This window comes from Bradysia coprophila, unplaced genomic scaffold (genome assembly GCF_014529535.1).
Source record: "Bradysia coprophila strain Holo2 unplaced genomic scaffold, BU_Bcop_v1 contig_54, whole genome shotgun sequence".
Taxonomy (NCBI): domain Eukaryota; kingdom Metazoa; phylum Arthropoda; class Insecta; order Diptera; family Sciaridae; genus Bradysia; species Bradysia coprophila.
In genome coordinates, this window is record NW_023503787.1 from 1 (window position 1) to 23616 (window position 23616).

At 34.5% G+C, this 23616-nt stretch overlaps 3 protein-coding genes across 3 annotated transcripts; 1 reads left to right on the forward strand and 2 right to left on the reverse strand.

The window, feature by feature from the left end:
- The first annotated feature begins 6668 nt into the window (after nt 1–6668).
- Nucleotides 6669–8365, forward strand: LOC119083062 (40S ribosomal protein S17). The gene is made up of 3 exons (XM_037192685.1): nt 6669–6799; nt 7059–7210; nt 8057–8365. The coding sequence occupies exons 1-3, from the start codon at nt 6797–6799 to the stop codon at nt 8292–8294; spliced, it is 393 nt and encodes a 130-aa protein (XP_037048580.1). The 5' UTR covers nt 6669–6796; the 3' UTR covers nt 8295–8365.
- A 1728-nt stretch (nt 8366–10093) lies between these two features.
- Nucleotides 10094–11700, reverse strand: LOC119083068. Its single transcript, XM_037192691.1, has 3 exons — nt 10929–11700; nt 10288–10845; nt 10094–10214 (listed from the first exon to the last, which is right to left on the reverse strand). Exons 1-3 carry the CDS (start codon nt 11520–11522, stop codon nt 10167–10169), a joined length of 1200 nt encoding a protein of 399 aa, XP_037048586.1. The 5' UTR covers nt 11523–11700; the 3' UTR covers nt 10094–10166.
- A 3679-nt stretch (nt 11701–15379) lies between these two features.
- Nucleotides 15380–23102, reverse strand: LOC119083072 (protein daughter of sevenless). Its single transcript, XM_037192695.1, has 8 exons — nt 22856–23102; nt 17679–18000; nt 16970–17622; nt 16800–16905; nt 16469–16734; nt 16165–16398; nt 15929–16099; nt 15380–15868 (listed from the first exon to the last, which is right to left on the reverse strand). The coding sequence occupies exons 1-8, from the start codon at nt 22925–22927 to the stop codon at nt 15413–15415; spliced, it is 2280 nt and encodes a 759-aa protein (XP_037048590.1). The 5' UTR covers nt 22928–23102; the 3' UTR covers nt 15380–15412.
- Nucleotides 23103–23616: the final 514 nt, after the last annotated feature.

The window sequence follows — 23616 nt, forward strand, 5'->3', positions numbered from 1 at the left end:
TACAGTCATGTTCATAATCAGAAAACATAACCATGATTAAAAGTGGGCCCAGAACAACCAGTAATGAAAAAGAAAGTTTTTCGATGGTAAATCGTCAAGCTAAAACATAGTTACTATTATTGTGTTATTTATACTTTTTTTCTACATGAAAACCAATTTAATTTTCTAGCTTGAAATAAACCATCATTAAAAAGTGTGTAATGACCGCGGAAGATATACTGATACCAAAACCAAACTGTATTTTTTATGAGATGGTTTCACCAGCGAGACAATCGCAAATAAGTGGAAATCATTTTTGTCAAGAGTTCAAATATGTCAGTACAAGTCAATTGTCTCTAAAAATATAATGCTTCCAAATTCACGATTATAATTTAACAAAAGCCATAAAGATTTTATCGATTACCGAAACTACCATAATACCAAGAATTTTGATGAAGTAGACTAATTGACGATACGAAAGCAGGTGAAGAATAGTGGAAAACGGAAACTTATCAAATATACCTTGTTACATTTTCTTGAGGCTTAAATGCGGCTCGTTTCGATAACATATCAATTAATGAAAATATATAAGTTGGAACACGAAACCTTTTAATTATTACAGACGACAATGTCGGGCAACGAAACATAATATTTACAAATTATTCGAGGCTACCAGAAACTGTGGCTTGTGCTACCACGTTGGTCTCTACGTGAATTCGAAGAAAACATATTTTTTTCGGTTAAACACAATCATAAATAACCCATTTATATTCATATTATAAGTGTATCGTACACACGCACTGAGATATATTTTAGTACTAATATGATAGTGTGTTATGGAGTATATCGATTTGTTTTACTATGCGTAAAAAATTAAGTAAATGTAAACTGATTTTATGAATGACATTTAAAAAGCAGCGAAAACTAATCATGAATAAAATTGGTTTAATACGAAATCGATATTTATGTATATAGATAGATACATATATGGTACGGATTCTTGCTGTAAACTTTTATTTCACCAAACCCATAACCGATTCTATGTATGAGAAAAAAAATCAAATTACTATATTGTAATCCAATACCGCATTAAGAAATTTATTCAAGGCGAACAACTTTTTGTACGGCTATATATGCGTGTGATAAAGGTTGAGAGTGTTTCGCAATAGGGTTTTTTGTTCATTGTAAATTAGCCGTTGAATTAGAATTAAAAGATCTTCTGAACGGTTTTAATGAAGTAGTGAAAGTATTCAGCAGCGTTGTACATGAAAAATTACCTATTGATCCTCTGTCAATAATGTTGTTAACATACGCACTGACAATTTTTTTAGAATAATGTCAGAATATATATTTGTTGGCCAATGCAACACTGCAGCCAAAAACCCGCTTGGCAACATTTGCCTATGTCTAGAAAAAATGAATCAAATATCGGTAAACGCGTTTGGGACCCCACTAATTCAATAACGTTGCCGGCTTTGAAAATTATTTCAGTTTTCTAAAATCGTAAATTTTTTTTACTCATACGACATCTTTGGTACACATGAACATGCAACATTTAACATTCAATTATCTAATTAGTCTTCAATCATCAAGCAAGTTTTTTGTTTGTCACAAAATATCAAGACAATTTAGCTACTATAATTGGACTGTCAGTTAATTTGTTAACATCGACGACGATCGAACGTACACGGTCATCAAAGGAATGAAGTATTATATGACATGGATTTGATAGGTTTGTCTATATATATATAGTGTCTTCATGACTTGTGAAATTAATTTAATTAATTAGACCATCCAAAACCGATTTTGTTTTATGTATTGTCATACTGTACTGTTACAGACTTGGACAAAAATACAAATGAAAGTAGGAACATAATCATTTACTCTAAGCTACTCTCCTAACTCTTCCTGACAAATCTAATCGTACACAGATGAAACCATCATCTATCAACTGTTATTAGAAGGCGTTCTCATATATCAAACTTAATCTGAAATATCGATATACTTTAACATTATGACTTCAAAGACGTTTAATTGGATTGGATCGGATGAAAGGTCTTCACCAAAACGTAATTGTTGGTGTTACACAATCATCTAATTTTTTCCACTTTGTTTTGCGTTACTTTTATGAACATTACGGTAATAATAATAATAACTTCGATCAGAGGAGAACGAGCTATAAAAGTTGAGAAAATAATAATTGGAAAATAATCGTTCAAAGTGGGCACTACAGTTTAATTACAATGTTTTATGAAAAGTGAAATACGAGAAGAATTGATGAATGCTTAGAGCAACCAGATGTTCAACATTTATCATATGAAAAATGAAACAACTGGCAGAGGTCTCATCGTAGACAGGCGTTTCGAGGTAGATGCTAATTGATAAACTTATAAGGCATCACACTTTGCTCAGAACAAAAATTAAATCAGACTTCCATGTACATTACAATGGTTTTACATTGAAAGAAGGACCTAAAATACGTGAAAAAAATACCAGTACGTGTCACGAAAAAAATATTATCCAAAATGAATGGTAAAGGAACTACCGAATTAAATTTTGATTCATTCGAAGTGAATTTTGTTAACTAATCATTGAATGACATCATCAACATTACAAATTAATAGGTAGGTAGGTATTACAAAGTTCAAAGACACGTACGATTACTATAATGAATTGTCAATATTTTTTTTTGTTACTCTGAATAGAACATAAACGTGGTCTACGAAAATTGACCCGTTCAATTCATTTTTATTTTAAATAAAGAAAAAAGAAAGACGAAGTGAAAAAATAATTAAAATTTTCCCCAGCGAAAATTCAATTGAAATCTTTCTGTTAAATTAAAACAGAAACTTCTTCGGTTCACTGTGTTAAAACTGTATGCTGACGTTGATGAGTAATGTTATGTGATCCAGTTTCACAGAGTATTCTTCAAATGCTGTTCATTCACCATAACATTATTCAACCATCATGAACGACATAGAACCATCACCATCTATGTACTTCTGGTAAATGTTCGTGTATTTCCATTATAATAATTATTACAAAATATAGTTATCGTGTTCAGTGTTCAGCAAGCCTACATCAATTTGCGAATTATAAAAAAAATATTTCTACAAAACTTACTTGTGTATCTAAGATAATTTCTACTTTTTTTCGCACTGCTAACAAAATGTGAAACGATATGGCTAAGTGAAATAACAAATTGGTAATGTTATAGCAAAAAATTGCTCGGTCGGACGAGATGAATTGAGAATATATTTTTTGGTACGAAAATGCCGGTAATGTGGATGTGGGCTTGCGCCATTAACGCCAAGAGATTCACATACAACACGAATATGGTTAACAAGCGCATGCACAATGAAGCGATATTTATATTTTAATATAGAAACTGGGTGTTTCAATTATAATAATGATTGTAGTGATATTGCACCCAAAAAAATGAAAAATTGCAGAAGAAGCAGTTAGGTCTGGTGAGTATATAATTCTACACTATATTTGGTTTTTTATGCGAATGAACGGTGAATTGTCGTTATCCATTTCAATCGAAATGGAATGATTTTAGAGGTAAATACACCTGTCGTTTCTATAAGGTTCACGGAAAGCAAAAGCCCAAATTATTGCAACTGGCTAGAGATCAGCTTTCAAAAGTTTCTTGTTTGACCCGAACCTAACCTGAACCTGAAATTTTTGTTATTTCTGGTGTAAAAATTTCCGGTTACCCGAACCCAACCAGATTCATCCTCAAAATTTCAGGTTCAGATTAGTTTCGGGTCAAACCTGAAAGTAAAAGTAAGAGTCGAACCAATTCAGATTCGTTTCCGGTTCGGGCGGAACCCGAAATCGAAAATTTCAGGTCAGGTCAAGTTCGGCTTATTCTCATTGCGTTGACGATTGTTATCTTTCGGTTGCTAGGAATCTCGCGCCGCGTCATTCACAATAATTCACATTTTGACACATTTTGTATAAGGAAGATGTCACTTTGTGAATTATTGTGAATGACGCGGCGCGAGATTCCTTAACACCGGTAAGTGGTTGCTAGGAATCTCGCGCCGCGTTATTCACAATAATTCACTTTTTGACACATTTTGTATAAGGAAGATGTCACTTTGTGAATTATTGTGAATGACGCGGCGCGAGATTCCTTAACACCCTATCTATGGATAGAAAGCTGAAACTAATTTAGCTCAATCCAGTTAGCTCCCTAGCAAACAAAATAACTAGTGAGATAATGAACCTCTAGGGAATTAACTTAACTCGGTCGTGTTTCAGCAGGACCAAACAAGGAAAAGAGACCTTTAAAATATCTTGAACAATTCCTAAAATAGCCTTGTTATGCATAGTCTATTGTATCCTTAAACAATAGTAATTGCACCGTTGTACAAACGTAGCTGGTAATTTTATAAAATATTTATTCAGCGACAGTTTTATTGACATTAAAATCAATCGATAGTACTTAATCAATAATTGGTTGAACCACCCTGTACTGTAAGTATATGTCTATGTCATTGCTATAATAGATGCATTTTTAGTATGTTATGTGCGATGACTCAATATGCATGAACTTTCAGCGAATATTAATCACGTCCTAAGTTCCGATAACGATAATCGGTGATTTTATCTCTTTTTAAAGAATTATTCTTTGATAAGTATATACGAGAAAATGATATCACGTTGACATGTAGTAACTACGTTTAGGTTGCATAAAAAAGCACATCATTTGTATTTGTACGGCTTTATTAGGCAACCATCACCATATGATTTCGTGTGGTTGTTTATTTATTTGTTTGTTAGAAATGTACCTACTCACTGCCAACAGTTGTAATAAATTCTTCATGTTTTTGTTACAGCAACCACTTCATTCATTATTCAAATTAATTGCTTATTACTGCCATATGTGAATTGAATAAGAAACTGAACGAAAGTAACAGGTAATCTTAAGTAACATATTAGCATTATGTAGATCATTATGTATGAACTTCTCTATGAATTTTTAATTATTCGATGAGTCATTCGTACACCACACAGTCTACAAATGGACACAGACTATTCTTGGTCAGAAACAAGAACTCCAGCAGAGTTCTCCAGTACTTCTTAAAATGTAAAATGAAAAAAGTCGCTTTCATTTAAAGTAAATGTAAACTCAAAAGAGGTACCTTAAATATAGATTCCTCGTTTATGTTTATAATATTTTGGAACACTGTCGTGACGAGAAGAGATTTTAACACTTACTTTATCTCAAATAATGTTAGGCTTAACGTACGTGATTGATAACCATTGTTTAAACTGGGTGAGGTACTATGAGATGAAGTGTTTCTCTGCCTAATTGCTTTAAAATGGCAACAATTACACGAATAATGACACCAGATAAGATTTTAAACATTGATAAAAACAACTGACATTTTTTTATCAGACATATGGAATATTTGTTACACCTAATCGTAATTGTTTGGCAATACCGAAGAGATAATAAATGTGTTGTTGGCATTCAACTTCATGAAAAACATTGCCTAACGTTTACAACATTACAGTCACCTACTTTTTCCAACCATAAAATAAGTGTGTGTTTTTGAAGTAATAAATGTAGGAAGAGACCAAGGGGCAAGACCAAGAGTATGAATAAAGAACGAATACAACGAATCACTTCCTTCTACTCAACACTACAAGCAGCGAAGATTTTCATCTTGCTTTCCATAAATAAATTAGACCCTTCGTATCCAGAGAGCATTCAATATGTTAACAATACTGTGCCCGCCAAATTGTGCACTATTCAATCGAAGGATCAAACAATGTTCTCTTTTATTCTGAGAGGTCAGGTATACGTACTCTACCTACTGTTAAGATGAAAACAAAAGCTCTTTCTCGACCATTTCGTGTTAATTATTTCCACATAAAATTACTGAGCTTTCGCTGCTCCATTAATGTCGCGAAAGAATTAACAAACATTTTATTTTGGGAATGTTGATAAATTATTGTCGGAAAAAACCCAGCTAGAATTCGTTATGATTTCCTAGTTTTATTGGTTAATAACACGCAAAATATTGGCTATAATATCCAATGTTTTGTAAGTTAGGCATATTGTTTACTAGTTTATTGCCCGAAAACCTGATGACACACAATTCGATATTCTCAAAACCATACAGCACACTACACGCATTCCGAAATTCACCTGCAAGCATTTTCTTTCGCAACAGTAGGTATAACTATGAAGTGAATATTGTGATCAATGAAACTCACTTAATAATTCAAGAAAAAAAGCATCTTGACTCGAGTCACTTCCGTAAATGGTATAAGAAGGATGTCATGTTAAATAATTTAATATCTACCGAGGGACAGGTCGCTCACGCATTTATAAAATTATGAAACTTTTCTGTATATGTTTTCCACCAAAAGCTATCCTATACTCATACAAATTTTGCTGGTGCTAAAACCTACCTTTTCTTACAATATTATCCGTGAAAATTTAGATTCAGGTGTTTGACACTCACTAAAATACACGTCTACGTTTCACATAAACACTTCAGTTTTAATAATTTCCTCAATTAATTTTACTATTTCTATCAACAATAAATACACCTAGAAGAGTTATTAATACGTACACGCTTTATTCTTGAAGTTAACTCTCACACTGAGTCACTCTAAAGTTTTTTTTGTTTGTTTGTTTGTTTATTTTTTATGCAAAATGACGACACTAAGGAACATACCTGCCATCTGTTATCGAAAACGTTTGACACATTCACATCTGACCACACCAGTGCTCTGGGTGCTTTGACAGATAGTTGTCAAATTTGTTCTCTTTCCGCTAACGTCTCCTCCAACCATGGTGAGTTTTTTGGATTTTACAAATAAAATCTTTAAAATTTCGTTTCATCCATTGGAAATATGCCAATTTATCGGCACATTTGTATTTATTAAATCGATTTCTACTGAAATCCAATAAAGTTTTGGTGGAAATGTTTAAATATCTGTGAGAAAATGTCGATTGAAATTTGTGACGGCAATGGATAAACAAACTCTACCTACAAATTGACAAAAAAAATTATTGGTCGGCGAATTTCTAATAAAATGTTCAATCTTTTTAGGGTCGAGTTAGAACGAAAACCATCAAAAAGGCCGCTAAGGTCATCATTGAGAAGTATTACACCCGATTGACCATGGATTTCCACACAAACAAGAGAATTTGTGAAGAAGTCGCAATTATTCCAACCAAGTCGTTGAGAAATAAAATTGCTGGGTAAGTCGAAGCGCTGGCTTCTGTTTAATCTAAACCTTTTTTTAGTCTGTGAATTATTCCTGTTGATCTACGCGACACTATCGAATTGTGAGAGTATCAGGTGGCAAAGTGTTACGATTTTCTCATAGTTTTGAGGTTATGTTTTGTTTGGTGAATAGGACGATGAAGAAATTGATGATGTTTGCTTTCGTAGTGACACACGATGCTTGTACTGTACAGCTTTGTTTTGTGTAAATTAATCGTACTTCCGTATGTGTACTTACAGTGCACATCGACATAATTTCATCCCCTCAAAATACTCATCGTAGTCAATATCTTTAAGTTTTGTGTAGAAGTTATATGACCTCGGCGGCTTTACCCAAACCAACATCATCACCCTCATCATTAAAGTTCGTTTCGACATCATACTCACATGGATGTTCAATTAATATTCGTTGTCCGTCGTATATATAGTTCCCTTAATTGATAATTTTATGCCCGAAACACATGCAGTTTGCTAAAAAATGAGTCACTGCAGTGATCGAATCGAAATTTTGACAGACATGTTTGTTTGAAAGTCCAACATAACAACAAAAAAAGAGTTGGATTTTCATACGAGTCGGTTTATCAATATTTACCTCGTTTATGTCTTCACCCGAAGACAAGGCAGTACTTGAAAAACATACACTTTGTGGTAACGGTTCCAATCTGCTAACTGCCATGCTATACTGAACGTTGCTTTGTCAATTCGATGTTAATTTCTCGAAGAATAACAGGAAGATTTTCTTTCGACCGATAAGAACCAATCTGACATGATTCTGTGGACGGTTGTTTTGACAATTTTCTTTTCTGATTTTTTTTTTCCAGCTACGTCACACATTTGATGGGTCGATTGCGCCATTCCCAAGTCCGTGGCATTTCCATCAAATTGCAAGAAGAAGAGCGTGAACGCAGAGATAATTACGTTCCAGCTGTGTCGGCTCTTGAACAAGACATTATTGAGGTTGATCCACATACAAAGGATATGTTGAAGATGCTCGATTTCAACAGCATTAATGGAATTCAACTTACGCAATTAACCACACCAAATTACCGACGTAATTGATGTTCTACCACAAAATGATGTCACCTTATTGGGAATCTTTAAAATAAAACATTTCGTTTTAAAGTAACGTCCGAATTGAGTTATTAATGAAGAATGCGATGAAGAAACGGACATAGGAATCATAATCGAAAGACTACTGCAATCTTTGAGGAAGTCAATTCATTAGCGCGTTAAGCTCGGAGAAGTTAGGTCAACCTGAATCCCACAAACCAGAAGTAACAAGAAGAAATATTAGTGAACGTATAAGGTAAGGTCCTAAATATTTACGAGTAGATAAGTTCCTGGTTTTATATCTGAGATGCTGTTGCTCTATAACGCAACTTTTAATGATATTCCCTGCGAATTTCTCAATATTTGAGTAGTTAGAGGGGGCCGAATAGTATGCATAACTGTAAAATGCGGATTTATTGATACCACTTTCGACGACTACTGACCGTTTCGAAATCTTAATGATTTCCGCCAAAGTCGAATCGCCAAAAAATAAAAACTCGTCAAGAAAATCGTCAAAGTGTGAAGAAACGCTAAGAAAAATCGCCAAATTGCGAAACTGAAACGCCCAGAAACAGAAAAAATGGAAAATTTGACTTTATGTGCTCGATTTTGGCATGACTTTGCAGGATTTTAGCGATTTGCTTGGCGATTGGTTCATCAATAGCACTGACATCTCTTCTAATTGCGAATATGAGTTATGAATGAGGTATTACCATAAACAACAAATTATCCGTGTTCATTTCTGTATTCTCTGTCAAATCAATGTCTGTAAAGAAGCCCGTTTTGCGTGGAACCGATACTGCACGCCACACCATCATCATATGTACTGTGTCAGTATAATCTTTGCAAAGCTTCGGCTAAAGTAAATGCAGCAGTCATCGAGAAAGCAATTTTAGCATCTAGCTCTAGCATCAATAATTGAATTTTTTACAGTACGCCTCCAATGGTCGTTCCAAATGCCAAAAATGATTGTTTATTTTGACAACGTACACTTCTTTTGTCAGCGCATTGCTATTTGCAATGGCGTCAGGTCAGATCACAGCTAAATTCTGCAACAACCTTACCATTATGCAGTGTTATGTTAATAACCTCTTATTCTTTTGAGCGAATTTTTTCTTTAGCTTTGTCCGTGTCCACTTATTAAAACTAGCTTGATAGAAGCTCGGCGCAAAAGCAGCAACAACCAGTTTTTTTTTTAATTTTCTTGCTTTTCTTGCTGCAAGAATTGTAGCTCAAATGAAAATTTACGAAATAGGTACATGAATGAGTCTGCTGATTGGCTGTCTGACTGGTAGGACTAAACAATAAGCTACTCCCATCGAAATGTGAGGATTGGATACAGTCACCTGTATAAAATGAATCCCATTTGAATTTTGCCGGCTTATTATCCTCAAAAAAAATTTGGTAAAACATTTTTGGTAGTGGACTTGCGTCACGCCCGCTTACTAACGTGCGGGCATGATAAGAAAGAATAATCTTTCCTTTCACGTTTCGTTCGAAACGACTTGCTAATAGGCCCTAGCCACTATTGGCGATCTTAGATGTCCTTATTTGTACAGCTCATTTCTTTGGATTTAATAGGAATCGGACTTGCTAGTATAGATCGACTGTAATTATCCGAAAATTTGTTCCACGACAAGATTCGTAATTATGATGCAGGTGAGAATAAATCGTTTCATTTGAATAGAATACCGTCAATACCCGAAACGTAAGCTCTGCAATCAGTACGGTAACTAACTCTCCAATTCTTTGTTCGAAATACATCTTCGCATATCTATTTTTTTGAATGATAAAAGCGAGCGATGGGGTGGATTGAAAATAGAATTTATTTACAAAATGAAATTGAAAAATTCGATTACTGTTGCCTCAGATACTAACGTGCTACTTTGTTAATATAATCATGCTGGCTACATCTGGCTCGTTGAAGACCTGAAAGACGAGCCAAAGAAAAGAAAATCGATTATATAGTGAAAAGCAGTTTCCACATTGCACAACTGTTTACCTGTTTGAAATCCTTATCTTTTATACGAAGTTTCAAATGCAGCGGATGCATTATACCGACCATTGATCTTCGAATTTTTGCCAGAGACCTGATGAATTCCGGTGTAAGTTTGTAGTTATCAACGCCTCCAGACCAAAAATCCAAATAAGTTAAATTTCTTGCGCGATGCACAAAATTTGAAACACTCTCTGCGGTCCAATCAATACTAACAGTTATAAATGATCGGAGCTGCGTCAGTTTACTAGCCATGCCGGCTAGGGATTCTTGGACAGATAAAAATTGTGCATCTATTCTAGGCAAATGGCATTGCAGTACGATTTCATGTAATCGAACTAATGTTTCTAAAATCTTTATAATGTCGTTGAACACTGCAGCAGGAATTGAAAACAGTTCGAGTGAATTAAGGCTTTGGAAATTCGAGAGAAGTGGCAGGTTTTCGATTGGATCTTCAATTAGTCCAATGTCTAAATTTAACTTGACCAGATTTATTAACCATGTATCAAAATATCGTAAGTCGATGCTATGGGTAGTCATACATCTTCGCAAATTGAGTATCGCCTAGGAAAGACGGATGAACAGTCATTTAGTATGCGTTTTTTTTGTAATTTTCACTTATAAATATTTCCATAACAAAAGCTTACCAGTTGTTGATTCTGTGTGAAAACACTATTTGGTATGTATATTGAAGAATAAGTTACATCCAAAATCTCTAACCGCCGAAAAAATTTCTGGGACCTCGGTGCAAAGATAATATTGCCGAAAACAATCAGCTCTCGCAGATTCAGACATAACAACGGCAAATCGATCATCACGGCGCAGTTTGCATTCCAGCACGAATTTTGTAACGTCAACACCTCCAACCGCCTCAATACTGGTGTCAGAATTGTCAACGGCATCCAGCATATCTCACCAAGAATTGAAAATTCAATTAAATTTGGTCCGACTGTTTCCGTTAACAATCGAAAGAATTTCGTTAGTGAGCTGGCTCCATATTTTAAGTCGACTTTAAGGTCAATTTGTCTTAAATTTGTTCCGATTTTACGTAGTGTTCTGACCGCAGCGACTATGTCTTCGGGTGTGCCAATGTAACACATATACGATTTCTTGTGACGGAAAAGCCTTTTCGCCACATTTTCCAGCCTTGTACACGTTTGGCTAACAGCTACGATTTCCTCAGCGTCGAGATACCGGCACAGATGAAATAAACAATCGTCGTTTAATTTTAAAATATTCATTTTCGTTTACTTTGACACTCGAAAATTTTCAATTGATGGAGCCAAAATAAATTTGTTTTTAAAGCACTTCTTCCGTTGACTACCTATTGGTCACTATTGGTTGTTCATAATGAAGTGTTACACTCAAGGGTACGATGATTCTCTATACCTCGTGTGCTGTAATGCGTTTAAAAGCAGTGATAAGAAACGAATAGAAAGAGACAAAAAGTGGCGAACGGGTGATAAATAGATATAAATGGTCTACATGGATCGTGTGATCATCTCTATAGAATGCACATAATTCAAATGGTATTAGGCTAACGTGGAGGTGAAAGTTTTGAATATTCGGTTCTGCTCAAAATAAATCAGGGTCCATTAATTTACATATTGTTGAAGGAATCAATTTTTGTAATCAATGACATTGCAATTTTGACGAGTGGAGAGGTCGGCACGAAGGGGCTGACATGATTATTTGAGATATTATATTATCTAATTCAAAACTATCTCAAAAAATGAGCGTTTCATCCAACCTTTTACATGTTACGGAAAGGATTCTTTTGTTTTATTTTTCTAAAAAGTTTTTTATGCAAATTATGGGAGAGAGGGCGCTTCGCTCATATGAAATGTGCATTTATATTGCCTAATTCAAATTTATGTTTTGACGAATAAAAATACTGCCCCTCCCTTCGGGGTCGGGCCATAACGTATCCACTCGTTAAAATGAAAATTTGGCACCACGGACGTAATGTATTTTAGTGCTTGCCCCATGCGAAAATTGTTTCTTACATATCAATTTGGCCCATGCGAAAATGATCTATTACATGAGGTATATTTGCATGACACTATCGACAGGTAAACTCTATTTTTCGCGGGGTGCTCAGTCACTCACGGAAAACGAGTTTTCGTGTGGTACAACCAGATGAAGAAGAATAATGCGTCATCTGAAATATTTTATGCCTTACAACATAGAAACGAAAATAATTATTGATGTTTTTGTTTTTTTGACACAAATTTTGCAGCAGCGTGAGTTCAATGTAGCAAAAACCATTCAATGACAACATGCCACCAACTTGCGATCGTTGTGACGAGACTAACGTAACATCATTATTGTTGTCGGGATCTTTTTTTTGTAGAAGTGAGAGCCGATCTCGGCGGTATACTAGATTTTTTGCATATGTTTTCTTGGTTTTGTCTACGGATATAATATAAGTTTTTATTCTGCGTTAAGAAATTGATATGTATGTAAGGATCAATTGTTTTGGGCAAGCAATAATATAGAATACAGTGCATGCTGCTGACGTGATTCCTTAATTTTGAAACAATTCGAGATACTCGCAACCTCACTCGTGTGTTGTTGAGCAACTTGCTTCGGTAACTGTTAGTTTCGACAAGTGTAGTTACATACCTCGCCTTCGGCTCGGATATACAAACTCTACACTTGTCTCAACTAACAGTTACCGAAGCTTGTTGCTCAACAACAACACACTTGTGAGGTTGCTCTTATCTCAAAATTGTTCCCTCATGTAATGAATCATTTTCGCAGCATGCACTGTAACCTACTATTACATATCACGTAATTTTTGATACTAGTTTCTTTCCTTCTTTAGTTTAGCTATGCTTTTTGGTATGTAATATGACACTGGATAATCACTCATTCTCGACTTCGTTGCCAACAAACGATGATCAGTCGTTTAGAAAACTTTATGTCGCTGTACGTAGCAACTTATATTGAGAGGGTCTGACTCAGGGCCGATTTTAAGGAATTGAATTCTTAAATTTCCCAAAAATTCCTTTTCCTAAAAATTTGGTGAAATATCAAAAATTACACCTAAAATTAGGTATTTGGCTCTAAGATAGCCAAAACAACTGAACAAGTCATAAAACTAACAAAAGTATTTGTTTTTGAAAAGATCGTTTTACTGGTTGCGCCTTGCAGCCTTGTTTTCGCTTTTAAATAAACAATTCAGAAGTCACAGAAGTGAATGTAACAAAAATCGGTTAAAAAATTTAAGAATTTAATTCCCTTGAAATAGGCCCTGGTCTGGTCGGATCATATCATACAAATTGGCATGAAATTTTATGCTAAAATGCACGATGACGCTACAATTCGCTATAATTACGTCATTATTGAAAAGTTGAGGATTTACTTGATAATGCCGCTTTCTTATATTCAGAAATTGATTCTGTCACTTCTGTCGTTTAAAATGTTTAATCATTGATTAAAATCGATAGCATACAACAACTTTACCTATTCAATAATTGAAGATTTAACAAAGAGTTTTCTTTGTTTCAATCATTCTGTTACTAGGAACATTAAAAAAAGTCTCTGATATAGAATTCGCCGATTTTCCACTGATTTTATACTCCTGCAATAAGCATAGTGACGATTCCTTTAAAGAAACATTAATTGAAGTTTTTCTTTTGACAATATTTTTCATATTCATAATTTATTGTAGAGCTCAATCAATAAATATATTCAATTTATTCTACAAAATATTTTCGTGGTTAGCATAGAAAATATAATTAAAATAAAAAAAATTTCAGTAACAAAAAATACTGACGAAAATTTTGCTTAAAAATAATAATTGCGGTTAATGAGCTTCTAACAGTAAAGCTTAAATGATTAATTGCTTTTTATGACGAAAGTATATGACAAACGAAAATGGAAATCGAAATACTTTTTTAAAAAGGTCAATGTTTAAGACACTAATTTAATTCATTTTAATCACAATAATTAATATTTGGATATCTTTTCGATCTAAAAAAAAAACCTTTTTTTGTTTTGTTTTGTCTTCTAGAATAATAAAAAGTTTTTAGGTTCACTATAACGTAAAAATAGATCATAAATACTTTAGAATGTAAAGTTTTTTTGTGTGTTTGTGTAAATAATTGATATTTGAATAAATGAACTTATCGTCTAATAAGGCATATAGGAAGATAATTATTTTAAATATTTTCTTTTCTAACTTGAAATACAATGTCCAGTCAAAAATTAAATATGACAATCGTTGTTCTTCACTGCGATTACTGATTCATTTACGGTTCATACACTCGCGGAAAAATTAAATCCGACATTATTTTCTGACTTGGTGGTTTGTGATTTTATTTTACAACAAAATACTAAAACATTGAATCTAGACGTTCATTTGTTAGATTAAATTTATGGGTGAACAATTATAAAATCCACAACAACTCTTAAATCAGAAAATATGTTGGATTTCGACTTTCCGCTACTGCATAAATAAAATCGAGCCATAATACACTCATGTTCCACTAGAGAGCAATATTACTATTTCTAATCTCTACTTGCTGCCAATTCAGATCCCGGATCTTTCAGGAAGCGTAACGCAACAAAATCAATAAATCTGTTACTTCATTTGTGCAAAGCGTTTGATACGAAATCTACGACTTCAATTTTTATATCATGCGTTTTGCTGTAAGAGAACAAAAACGAGAAATTGTCGTCGTTGTGCAGATGAATAATCTCTAGTTATATAATATTCTGGTACAATAGGTAAATAGAAATGAACAAATCAATGTTGTGGTAGCGGATGACCTAAAGTTTTATTCTCATTCTTTAATATGTCCAAAGTAAACGGATTGATAAGTGTTATTACGAAAATCACGTAACAATTAAAAGTTCATTGAAATCTCACTTTTTTTTCTTAAAAGTTGCACTTAATTGAAGATAACAAAACCAATTCAAACCATTAATATCATGCAAAGTTGTTGTTGGTTTCTATTCTAAGCTATTGGAAACATATTTTCCCAGTTATTTCGAACCAACACGGTTGTAAAATAAAAACAATAATCGCATGACTAGGCCAGGCCATATGTGGATGACATTAGCATCATAACAACTTAATACTTGAATTTTCACTCATTGCACGCTGCGGCTTCGGTGCCCTTGTCTAATCTTTGTTTGATGTTTTCTTTTCATTGCGATTCTTTTCAGTATCCTGTCTTGTCCGTTTAATGGCTTCTGTTTTAACAAAATCAACGCATTTATAAACGACTCCACTCGGATCCGGTTGCACTGCCTTAGCAAACGTTGGATTGCTTCGGTTTGCCAAGGATAAATTCGATGTGCTTGTTGAATTCGCTTTTGAACTGTTTGTGGTGCAAATGGATGGAGGGTTCGAATGATCTAAGTCAAAATACTCTAAATGGCCGACTGGTTTTGCTTGAGATTGTTGCTGCGGCTGTGGAATCATTTGTTTTGTAAGTGTAAGCGACGATGATGCTGATGAATTGTTATAGTTTCGAGGAAGAGTTTTCGAAAGGCTTTCTGAATGATTCGAATATATGCCGGTATCTGTTGATAGCGACATTGGACCACCTTTTCGGCGTAGTGAGTGGGTGTCGAACTAAATCAGAGGAAACGGAATGTTGGTTTTGAGCCAGATTTACATTCAACTGCATCTTACCTTCGGAGTGCTCGGCTTCAATTTCCGGTCGCAAGGTGGTGGTCTCAATTCTAAATGAAATGAGGATGTTGATATGCGCTTTGCTGATTGATCCGGTTGCTCTTTACTATCGGCTGGTTTATTTTCAACTGGCTTTGGTTTCAGACCTCTATTCACAACCGGGGCGTTTTCCTACAAAAAGACATTCAAATTCATGTTCGACAACAGTTGACTGTGAAATCACGACATATTCTCACCTGATCAACGAAATCATAACAGAAAACATTGCTATCCACCTTGGATGGCGCGGCATTCGAATAGAAATGAGATCTGTTTGGAATTTTCGATGTAGCCATTTCCGTAGTTAGATTCGGCGTTGATGATGTTATTTGGTCGCGATCGAGCAATGTCGGAGAAATTGAATTATTTTCATTTAAATTATAGTAAGGCATCTGATGTGATCGAGGAATGTCATAACTGTCTTCTACACACTGAAACAGACGAACAAATTTTGAATGACCATTTGGCCGGTTTTTTTTAAACTACGAGACAGTCACTTACACAGCTAATATCTTTTGGTCCAATAGCCGGCGACGCATTTTCCGTGTCTGACGAATGAATCTCTTTATTCCGTTCCTCAACTCCTTCAAGCAGCAATTTGCTTATACGTTTCGGAGGTCGAGACGGAACTGATTTTTTACGCTTCTCAACAACATGATCATTGTCGGTCGTTTTTTCGTCGTTTGGTAATCTAGAAAAGCGATGTGTGTATGTGATGACAATGGAATCATTTTCAATGGAACTATCCGATGGTCGAAGACTGCGATCTGAATGGTAAGGAAATTAGCGCAGTTAGATTTTGGTGCTGAAGAGTTGCACAAATATTGTTTACCTAATGGACCATGTGGTGATTGATGTGTCGTCCAATCTTCGTCGTCCGTGAACACGGATTCAGAGTCTGTAGGACTCGATCGTCCACTTCTTGGTCGAGGCTGCGACTAAATGATGACAATTTATTAAAAAATCTTTGATTACTCGGTGTGCGAGAGTTTTATGCGTTACCGGTGGACAATTGTTCCTTTTCGGTGAATATGGCTGATCGTTGGTTAAATTCAGTCCAATATTGATATGGCTTCGAGGAGTATCATAGAATTTCGGATCCAAAGAATTTAGTGGAGTAGCCGGATTGCTCATGTCAAACATTCCCGGACTGCCCGAAAAACATTCACTAATCGGAATGTACGGCCCAGAGCTTGTACTCAATGCTGGAGACGGTTCCGAATTGTCCAGCACATGACACTCAGATAGTTTAAGATTTTCTGGAATTTTTCTCGCATTCCCAATTGTTGGCTTCATTTCAACGAGAGAATGAGCTCTTGTGTGAGAAGGAAAACCATTTGATTGTTCACTGGGTGTGCTGGGAATACGAACCGATTGGGATCGCTCGACCGCTTGAATTCGTGTAATTTCATTTTCGATGGCTGCAAAATTGTAGTAGTTTACACTGTCATTGTTTTGATGAGATGCACCAGCTGATAATGGGACATCGCAAAGCATAGTCTCGCGATTCGAGTACATTGAATTGGATTTCGATGAACTGTCGTATGATTGATCACTTCGATTATTTGAATGGGACGAGACATTCGGCTGCGACGATATGACTGTGCGTTGATCTGTCGGTTTGTTCAATTCTGCCTCGCTTCCCACATTGTAATCTATGTAAGTCACAGCGTTAATGATTGTGTATTATAATCACACTCAATTCACTCACATTGCCGGTTGGTATCACTGTTCGTTCCTTTGTTCGATAAATCTTGTAAATTGCACACTTGGCATATGCATGCCACCCAATCGTTCATGTCGGCTTCGGAATCAGCAGCTAAGTAGTATGTACGTCTCGGTGTTTTAACATCGAACATATTCTGGAATTTCTGTTTTCTATGCTCGAGCCGTAGACCAGAATCGACTTGTTCACATTGATCCAAATCAATCATTCCTTTCAATTTACGACAATTTCGATCAGTGTAGTACTCCAGATGAAATTGGCCTGGTATTTCACCCTGACGAAGAATGAACCAACGACGACGCCATCGCTGTAAAGGTAAAAAAATTGTGGTTTAACCAAGGGCTTTTAACACTTTGTTATATTGAATATTTAACGGAACTAACATCAATGGACACCTAATACGTACCGTTTTTTGTTTTCTAAATTTGAATTAACTCATTGGTAATGAGAGCTAGATGTTCAATGGGGACTATACTCAATAACGTGGAAAAAACTCGCTAAATATCTTGAGGTAAAGCGCTTGTATTCAAATTAAAGTAGACGGTAACGAGACATTGACTTCAATTTCCAACGAATAAACTTCTCGTTCATTTAAAATTAAAATCAAACGCTATCTTTGAGAAAGTTACGAGTAAGTAGGGAGGAAAAGCCGTGTAAGCGAAACTGTGCCCCAATTTCATCCAACTGTTTTAACAAAATTAATTGTTGCAGAGCGTGTCATTTTCGTCGTTACATAAAACAGACTGACGAATTTTTATCCAAAGAACTAAGGTGTATATTCACGGAATCTAATAATGACTAATCAAAGTTTTCGCAGCACGACCGTTTACACAATATTCTTTGTGAGCATATTTTAATGCTTTTGATTAATTGTATAATTAAATAAGTGAAAATGCAAACAAAATATACTCCGATAAGCAATCCAATAACAGTTATTGGACAGATAATTTACATAATTTGGGTGATGCATTAAAGTACGTCAATGTGAATATATATTTTATGTGCAACAAGTGCGCATTACTGTTAGTAATTACGAGAATTCCGAGATCGGATTAGTATGGACTCGAACAAAGGGGTGTTTGCATTCTGAATAGAAATGGATTTGCACGCCTGATAAATAACTTGATTGAAATCTTTGTCTTATGAAATTTACATGTCTTAAACACTGTTTCACTGACCAAATGAATGATGTGCATGTACACATTAAAGGGAAGGCGATTGTTTAATCTCAAATGAATAGAGATTTTAAAGAATCTTGAGACACATAGGTCCTTAGGCTTGCATCTGAAAGTTTAAAAGAAGAAGCAAACAAACAAAACATAATACATGATCTCGTTCTTGACCTTGTAGACAATGAAATGCAGAGAGATTTTTCATGGGTTTAGTTTATCAAATTATCGCTATTTGATCGTCTTATGAACATGATTATCATAAGCTCACGAGCAGTTGTAATTCCTTAAGAAGCGCTTAGAATCGCACTTTCTCATGAAATCGAATTTTCGATGTAAATCAGGATGATTGTAATTCCCAGTGAATAAAAACGTGTAGATGTAGGCATATAGAAGCTGCAAAGTAAAACAGGTACCGCTTAATAAGGAGACTCGATAGAAACTTTGAAGTCAACATATCGTCTACTGATATCAGTGATAAATGCTAATTTTAGCCATATCACCCGATTGACATCAACAAATTAACGAGATTATCTTTTGAAATAGATATATCGCAAGTTTATCGCACGAGAAAGCGCAAGCCGAATTTTATACGGAATTTTTGTTTATTTAAAACGTTTTAGTTTAGATTTCATAAAAAGACATGCATATTAATTCCGTTGAATGTGACCAGGAATTTGATTAGGCTTACAGTCTTTTTTTTAAATACATTCTCGCGCATTTTGTGACTGTATTTTATGATACTGTTTTGTAACCTATTGAGTTTCTGAAACGATTTTCGATGAAATAAATATTTCGACGAATGTCTTGACTGAAAAGATTCCACGAAATTAGAATAAAATAATGACGACGACGTTCATTTGCTTGTTTGTTGTTTCTGTTCTCAGTCATTTAACCTTTCAGAAACACACAACGTATCGCGATTTAATCATTAAATTAATCTATAACTTGATTGGTTTCAGGTATCACATAGTGTTTACTATGTGTTGAAGTCTTTACTTCCTTTACTGTATATCGTTGTCGATAAAACAACAGATCACTAACTAACCATGGATATAAATATCTGCTTATGCAACCCCCAATCCTCATTCACTTTAATTAATTTTCAATTGTACGCATTCAGCGTTATCAGTCAGAGATGTGATAATTATATTACACATTAATACTGGACTATCCACAATTTCAAAACATAACATCCGGACAATGTGAAAAATAAGAACAATAAATCGTATCGTTGAAATTTTTAAAATTCCTGAATATTGTTGCGGTCACGATAGGCCGAAAATGCTTTCAAGTATCGACATACTTTAGATTAATTCCCTTGACTGAAAGTCAGGGTCTTACACCAGAAAATACCGAAATATGTGGGTGACAAAAAAGTTCACTATGATTGAAAATGTATGAAATTGTATGAAAAACGTTAAATGTGGGTAACAAAAAATCGTTGAAGGCACGATAACTTGAGTAATTCTCAAGCAATTTGGATGAATCTTTATTTTAAATGTGTGGAAGTAAAATACCGAGGCTAAGTTCGAAGATGGGCTATGTGGGACGAAGGATCTGGAAGCTATCCCAGAAAAACAGGATTTTACACTGTTGATTATAGCCTCAATCGAAAAAGATTACTTTGATGAAATTTGATTTTGTTGCGTTGTGTGTGTAAATCGTATAAGTATGTTTTCGATAATGTGCATGAAACAAGTAGAAAGAAAAATTTCGTCACTACATGCCCAGCCTCTAACCGGTAAACATCTCTTGTTAGTGAACTGCTAACAACTTGATAGTTGACTATCAAATTTGATAGTTGACTATCAACTTGATAGTTGACTATCAACTTGATAGTTGACTATCAAATTTGATAGTTGACTAACACCTTGATAGTTGACTATCAAATTTGATAGTTGACTAACAACTTGATAGCTGATTATCAAATTTGATAGTTGATATCAAATTTGATAGTTGACTATCAAATTTGATAGTTGACTATCAAATTTGATAGTTGACTAACAACTTGATAGCTGATTATCAAATTTGATAGTTGATATCAAATTTGATAGTTGACTAACAACTTGATAGTTGACTATCAAATTTGATAGTTGACTAACAACTTGACAGTTGACTATCAAATTTGATAGTTGACTAACAAATTTAATGCGTCTACTCCCAAAGAAAGATGTTTTTTTTACTCAAGGTTTTACGGCAGAAATATTTCATGAGCACACTATGATTGAAAAGTGTAGGAAATTTTATGAAAAACATTAAATGTAACCATCATTCTTTGCAGGCAATATAAGATATAAGTCATTCTCAACAAATTTCTGAATATTTTTTTTAAATTCATTATTGCAACAATCAAACAAAATATGTTACAACTAACATACGATTGTGAAATTTGCGGCCAGAGCGAAGCGAGGGCCGTAATTCTCACGAGTCGTGATAATTTTATGATATATTATAGAAAAATTCAATTTTACCGATAAAAAATAATAAAATACCGATAGAAATGTGGTACATGTCGCTGGCACCTCTTCAGTAAATCAGTAAAAAGTAAAAAAAAATTGTCTTTCCTTCAGCCTTTGTCGATTTTGGAAATATAAAGCAAAGGCGGGTCGTTCCTAGCGAATTCATCCTTTTACAAAATGTAACGAGAAGGCGTTTTGTTCGTTCCAAGTGAATTCATCCTTCTACAAAATGTAATGAGAAGGCGTTCTGTTCGTTCCTAGGGAATTCATCCTTTTACAAAATGTAACTTAAAGACGTTTTGTTCGTTCCTAGGGAGATTCATCCTTCTACGAAATGTAACTTAAAGACGTTTTGTCAATTCCTCACTCTTGTCGTTTTCTGAATCGACAAAAGTGAAGAAACGAAAAATTATTTATCGGTCGTTTATTACCATCCACATTTTATTCACGAGTGACGGTTTTGCGTACTAAACTGTAAGAGAAGAACATCTATCGGTTTTTTTTTTAATTTTTTACCAAAGTGAAAGAGTCCTCTCATCGTTCCATATTTGTAAAACTTCGCATCTACTCTGACTAAATTTGACAAAATGACAATTAAACAGAATAATAGATAGCTCATACGAGTGGGAAGTTTGCGGCCAGAGCGAAGCGAGGGCCGTAATTCACACGAGTCGCATTTTATTTACGATTTGTGGTTGATTGAAAATCTTGCTGCAAATTTATAAGAAAAATGAGAACTCAAAAAATTGTCAGTCAAGGGACCTGACCCGCCCAAAAGGTGGGACCTAGTGTAAACATACGGACTAAATAACGATTGAATAATTTAAACGTGTAAAGTCTCGCTAAACAAACAAAACTTATTCGATTTATTTAAGAGACATCACCGACTTCGTTTTGTCGGGAGAATCTTAATCGAAATGTTTTAAACAAAATGTTAAATAAATCGAATATTTTTTTAAGTCACGCCTCATTTAATGCAAGGATTCAAATGTTTATTTTAAATGATTTTTACATACACACAATAAAAAGCGAAGATATGTGAATGAGACTAGTGGAGAAGATAAAATAACATTTTAAGACATGAAAGTAGTGAAAAATAAACCAGTTCACAGAGCCTTCGTTGATAATGTTTTAGTTTTTAGTGTACATAGAACAACACAATTTTTTAATCAACAAAACGAAATAGAACAAAAAATAGAGATAAACCAAGAGATAAACTTTGAAAAAAAACACACTTCCTCAACCTCTATTAATCATTCGACACACATCGATATTTATGCAATTTCCATTTATTATTGCGCTGTGTAAATTATGCAAAATATTGAAGAAAAAAATTCGTCCAAAGAAACATTCAAGCAACGAATTATGTTGCAGAGCTACAAATCGATTACAATATTGGACAATTTATATATGAACCCGTTACAGTTGAGATGTAAAATACTCTACAGTAAAAACTCCAGACAACATTTTTTTTATGAAACTTAATATCATAAATTTAAATACACAAAAAATACACATAAGAATGACTCACAGCTCTCCAGAATTTGGTTGGCGGCGACTTAATAAGATATCCCTGATGGAATATTTCGAAATTTTTGTTCATCGTTAAATACCAGCAGTATACGCATCAATTAAAATTAATTAACAATTTCTCTGTCGCAGTCTATTGTTTATTCTTTCACTTTTTTACCACAGAAACTACTGTTTTCTTTCATCACAAATGTCGAATATAATGATTGTGGATGCTGATGGCTTTGCGTTAACTATCGGTTTGGTTGCGTTTCTCCTATAATAATGTATGACATTTCTGTCTGCCAAATGAACGAAAAATGAACTGACGGTAATATTGATAGTGTGTGAGAGCATTGATGGAAATAGCGGGCTATTTACATGCGAGGGTATATTTATGGCTGAATTAGTTGTGATATTCCAATATTTTCGTGACGAATGGTATGGCGCTCTTAAAAATTGTCTTCATCCAACGCACTTCAAGCATGAGTGGTACTCAAAGGGGTACTGAAACTTAAAAGTGTGTCACACAACTGTAAAACACTGTAAACAACCATTTCTTACGAAATAGTACTTTATTTGGCAGCTGTCAACTATGATCACTTTTGCTTGAATTGCGTTGCTTCATCACAATTTTATCCAATTTTCCGTAACGAAAGGTCACAGTACACTTGTATTGGACAGTGTATGTTTTACTTGGAGTAGATGTTTCAAATTTTCATTAAATGCGATGGATGCGATTCTATACGTTGAAGTAGTTCATTGAACATCAGCTGATTCACT

What these genes read in the sequence shown, in the direction of transcription:
- LOC119083062 (XM_037192685.1), top strand. An exon ending in TTGAGAAATAAAATTGCTGG is followed by an intron (nt 7,211 to 8,056) that starts GTAAGTCGAAGC and finishes TTTTTTTTCCAG; the next exon opens with CTACGTCACACATTTGATGG.
- LOC119083068 (XM_037192691.1), bottom strand. Translation starts at nt 11,522, where the DNA reads ATGAATATTTTAAAATTAAACGACGATTGTTTATTTCATCTGTGCCGG. An exon ending in TCACACAGAATCAACAACTG is followed by an intron (nt 10,846 to 10,928) that starts GTAAGCTTTTGT and finishes CGTCTTTCCTAG; the next exon opens with GCGATACTCAATTTGCGAAG. An exon ending in AAGATAAGGATTTCAAACAG is followed by an intron (nt 10,215 to 10,287) that starts GTAAACAGTTGT and finishes CTCGTCTTTCAG; the next exon opens with GTCTTCAACGAGCCAGATGT.
- LOC119083072 (XM_037192695.1), bottom strand. Translation starts at nt 22,927, where the DNA reads ATGAACAAAAATTTCGAAATATTCCATCAGGGATATCTTATTAAGTCG. An exon ending in CAACCAAATTCTGGAGAGCT is followed by an intron (nt 18,001 to 22,855) that starts GTGAGTCATTCT and finishes TTACCTTTACAG; the next exon opens with CGATGGCGTCGTCGTTGGTT. An exon ending in TGAAGCCGAGCACTCCGAAG is followed by an intron (nt 15,869 to 15,928) that starts GTAAGATGCAGT and finishes CCTCTGATTTAG; the next exon opens with TTCGACACCCACTCACTACG.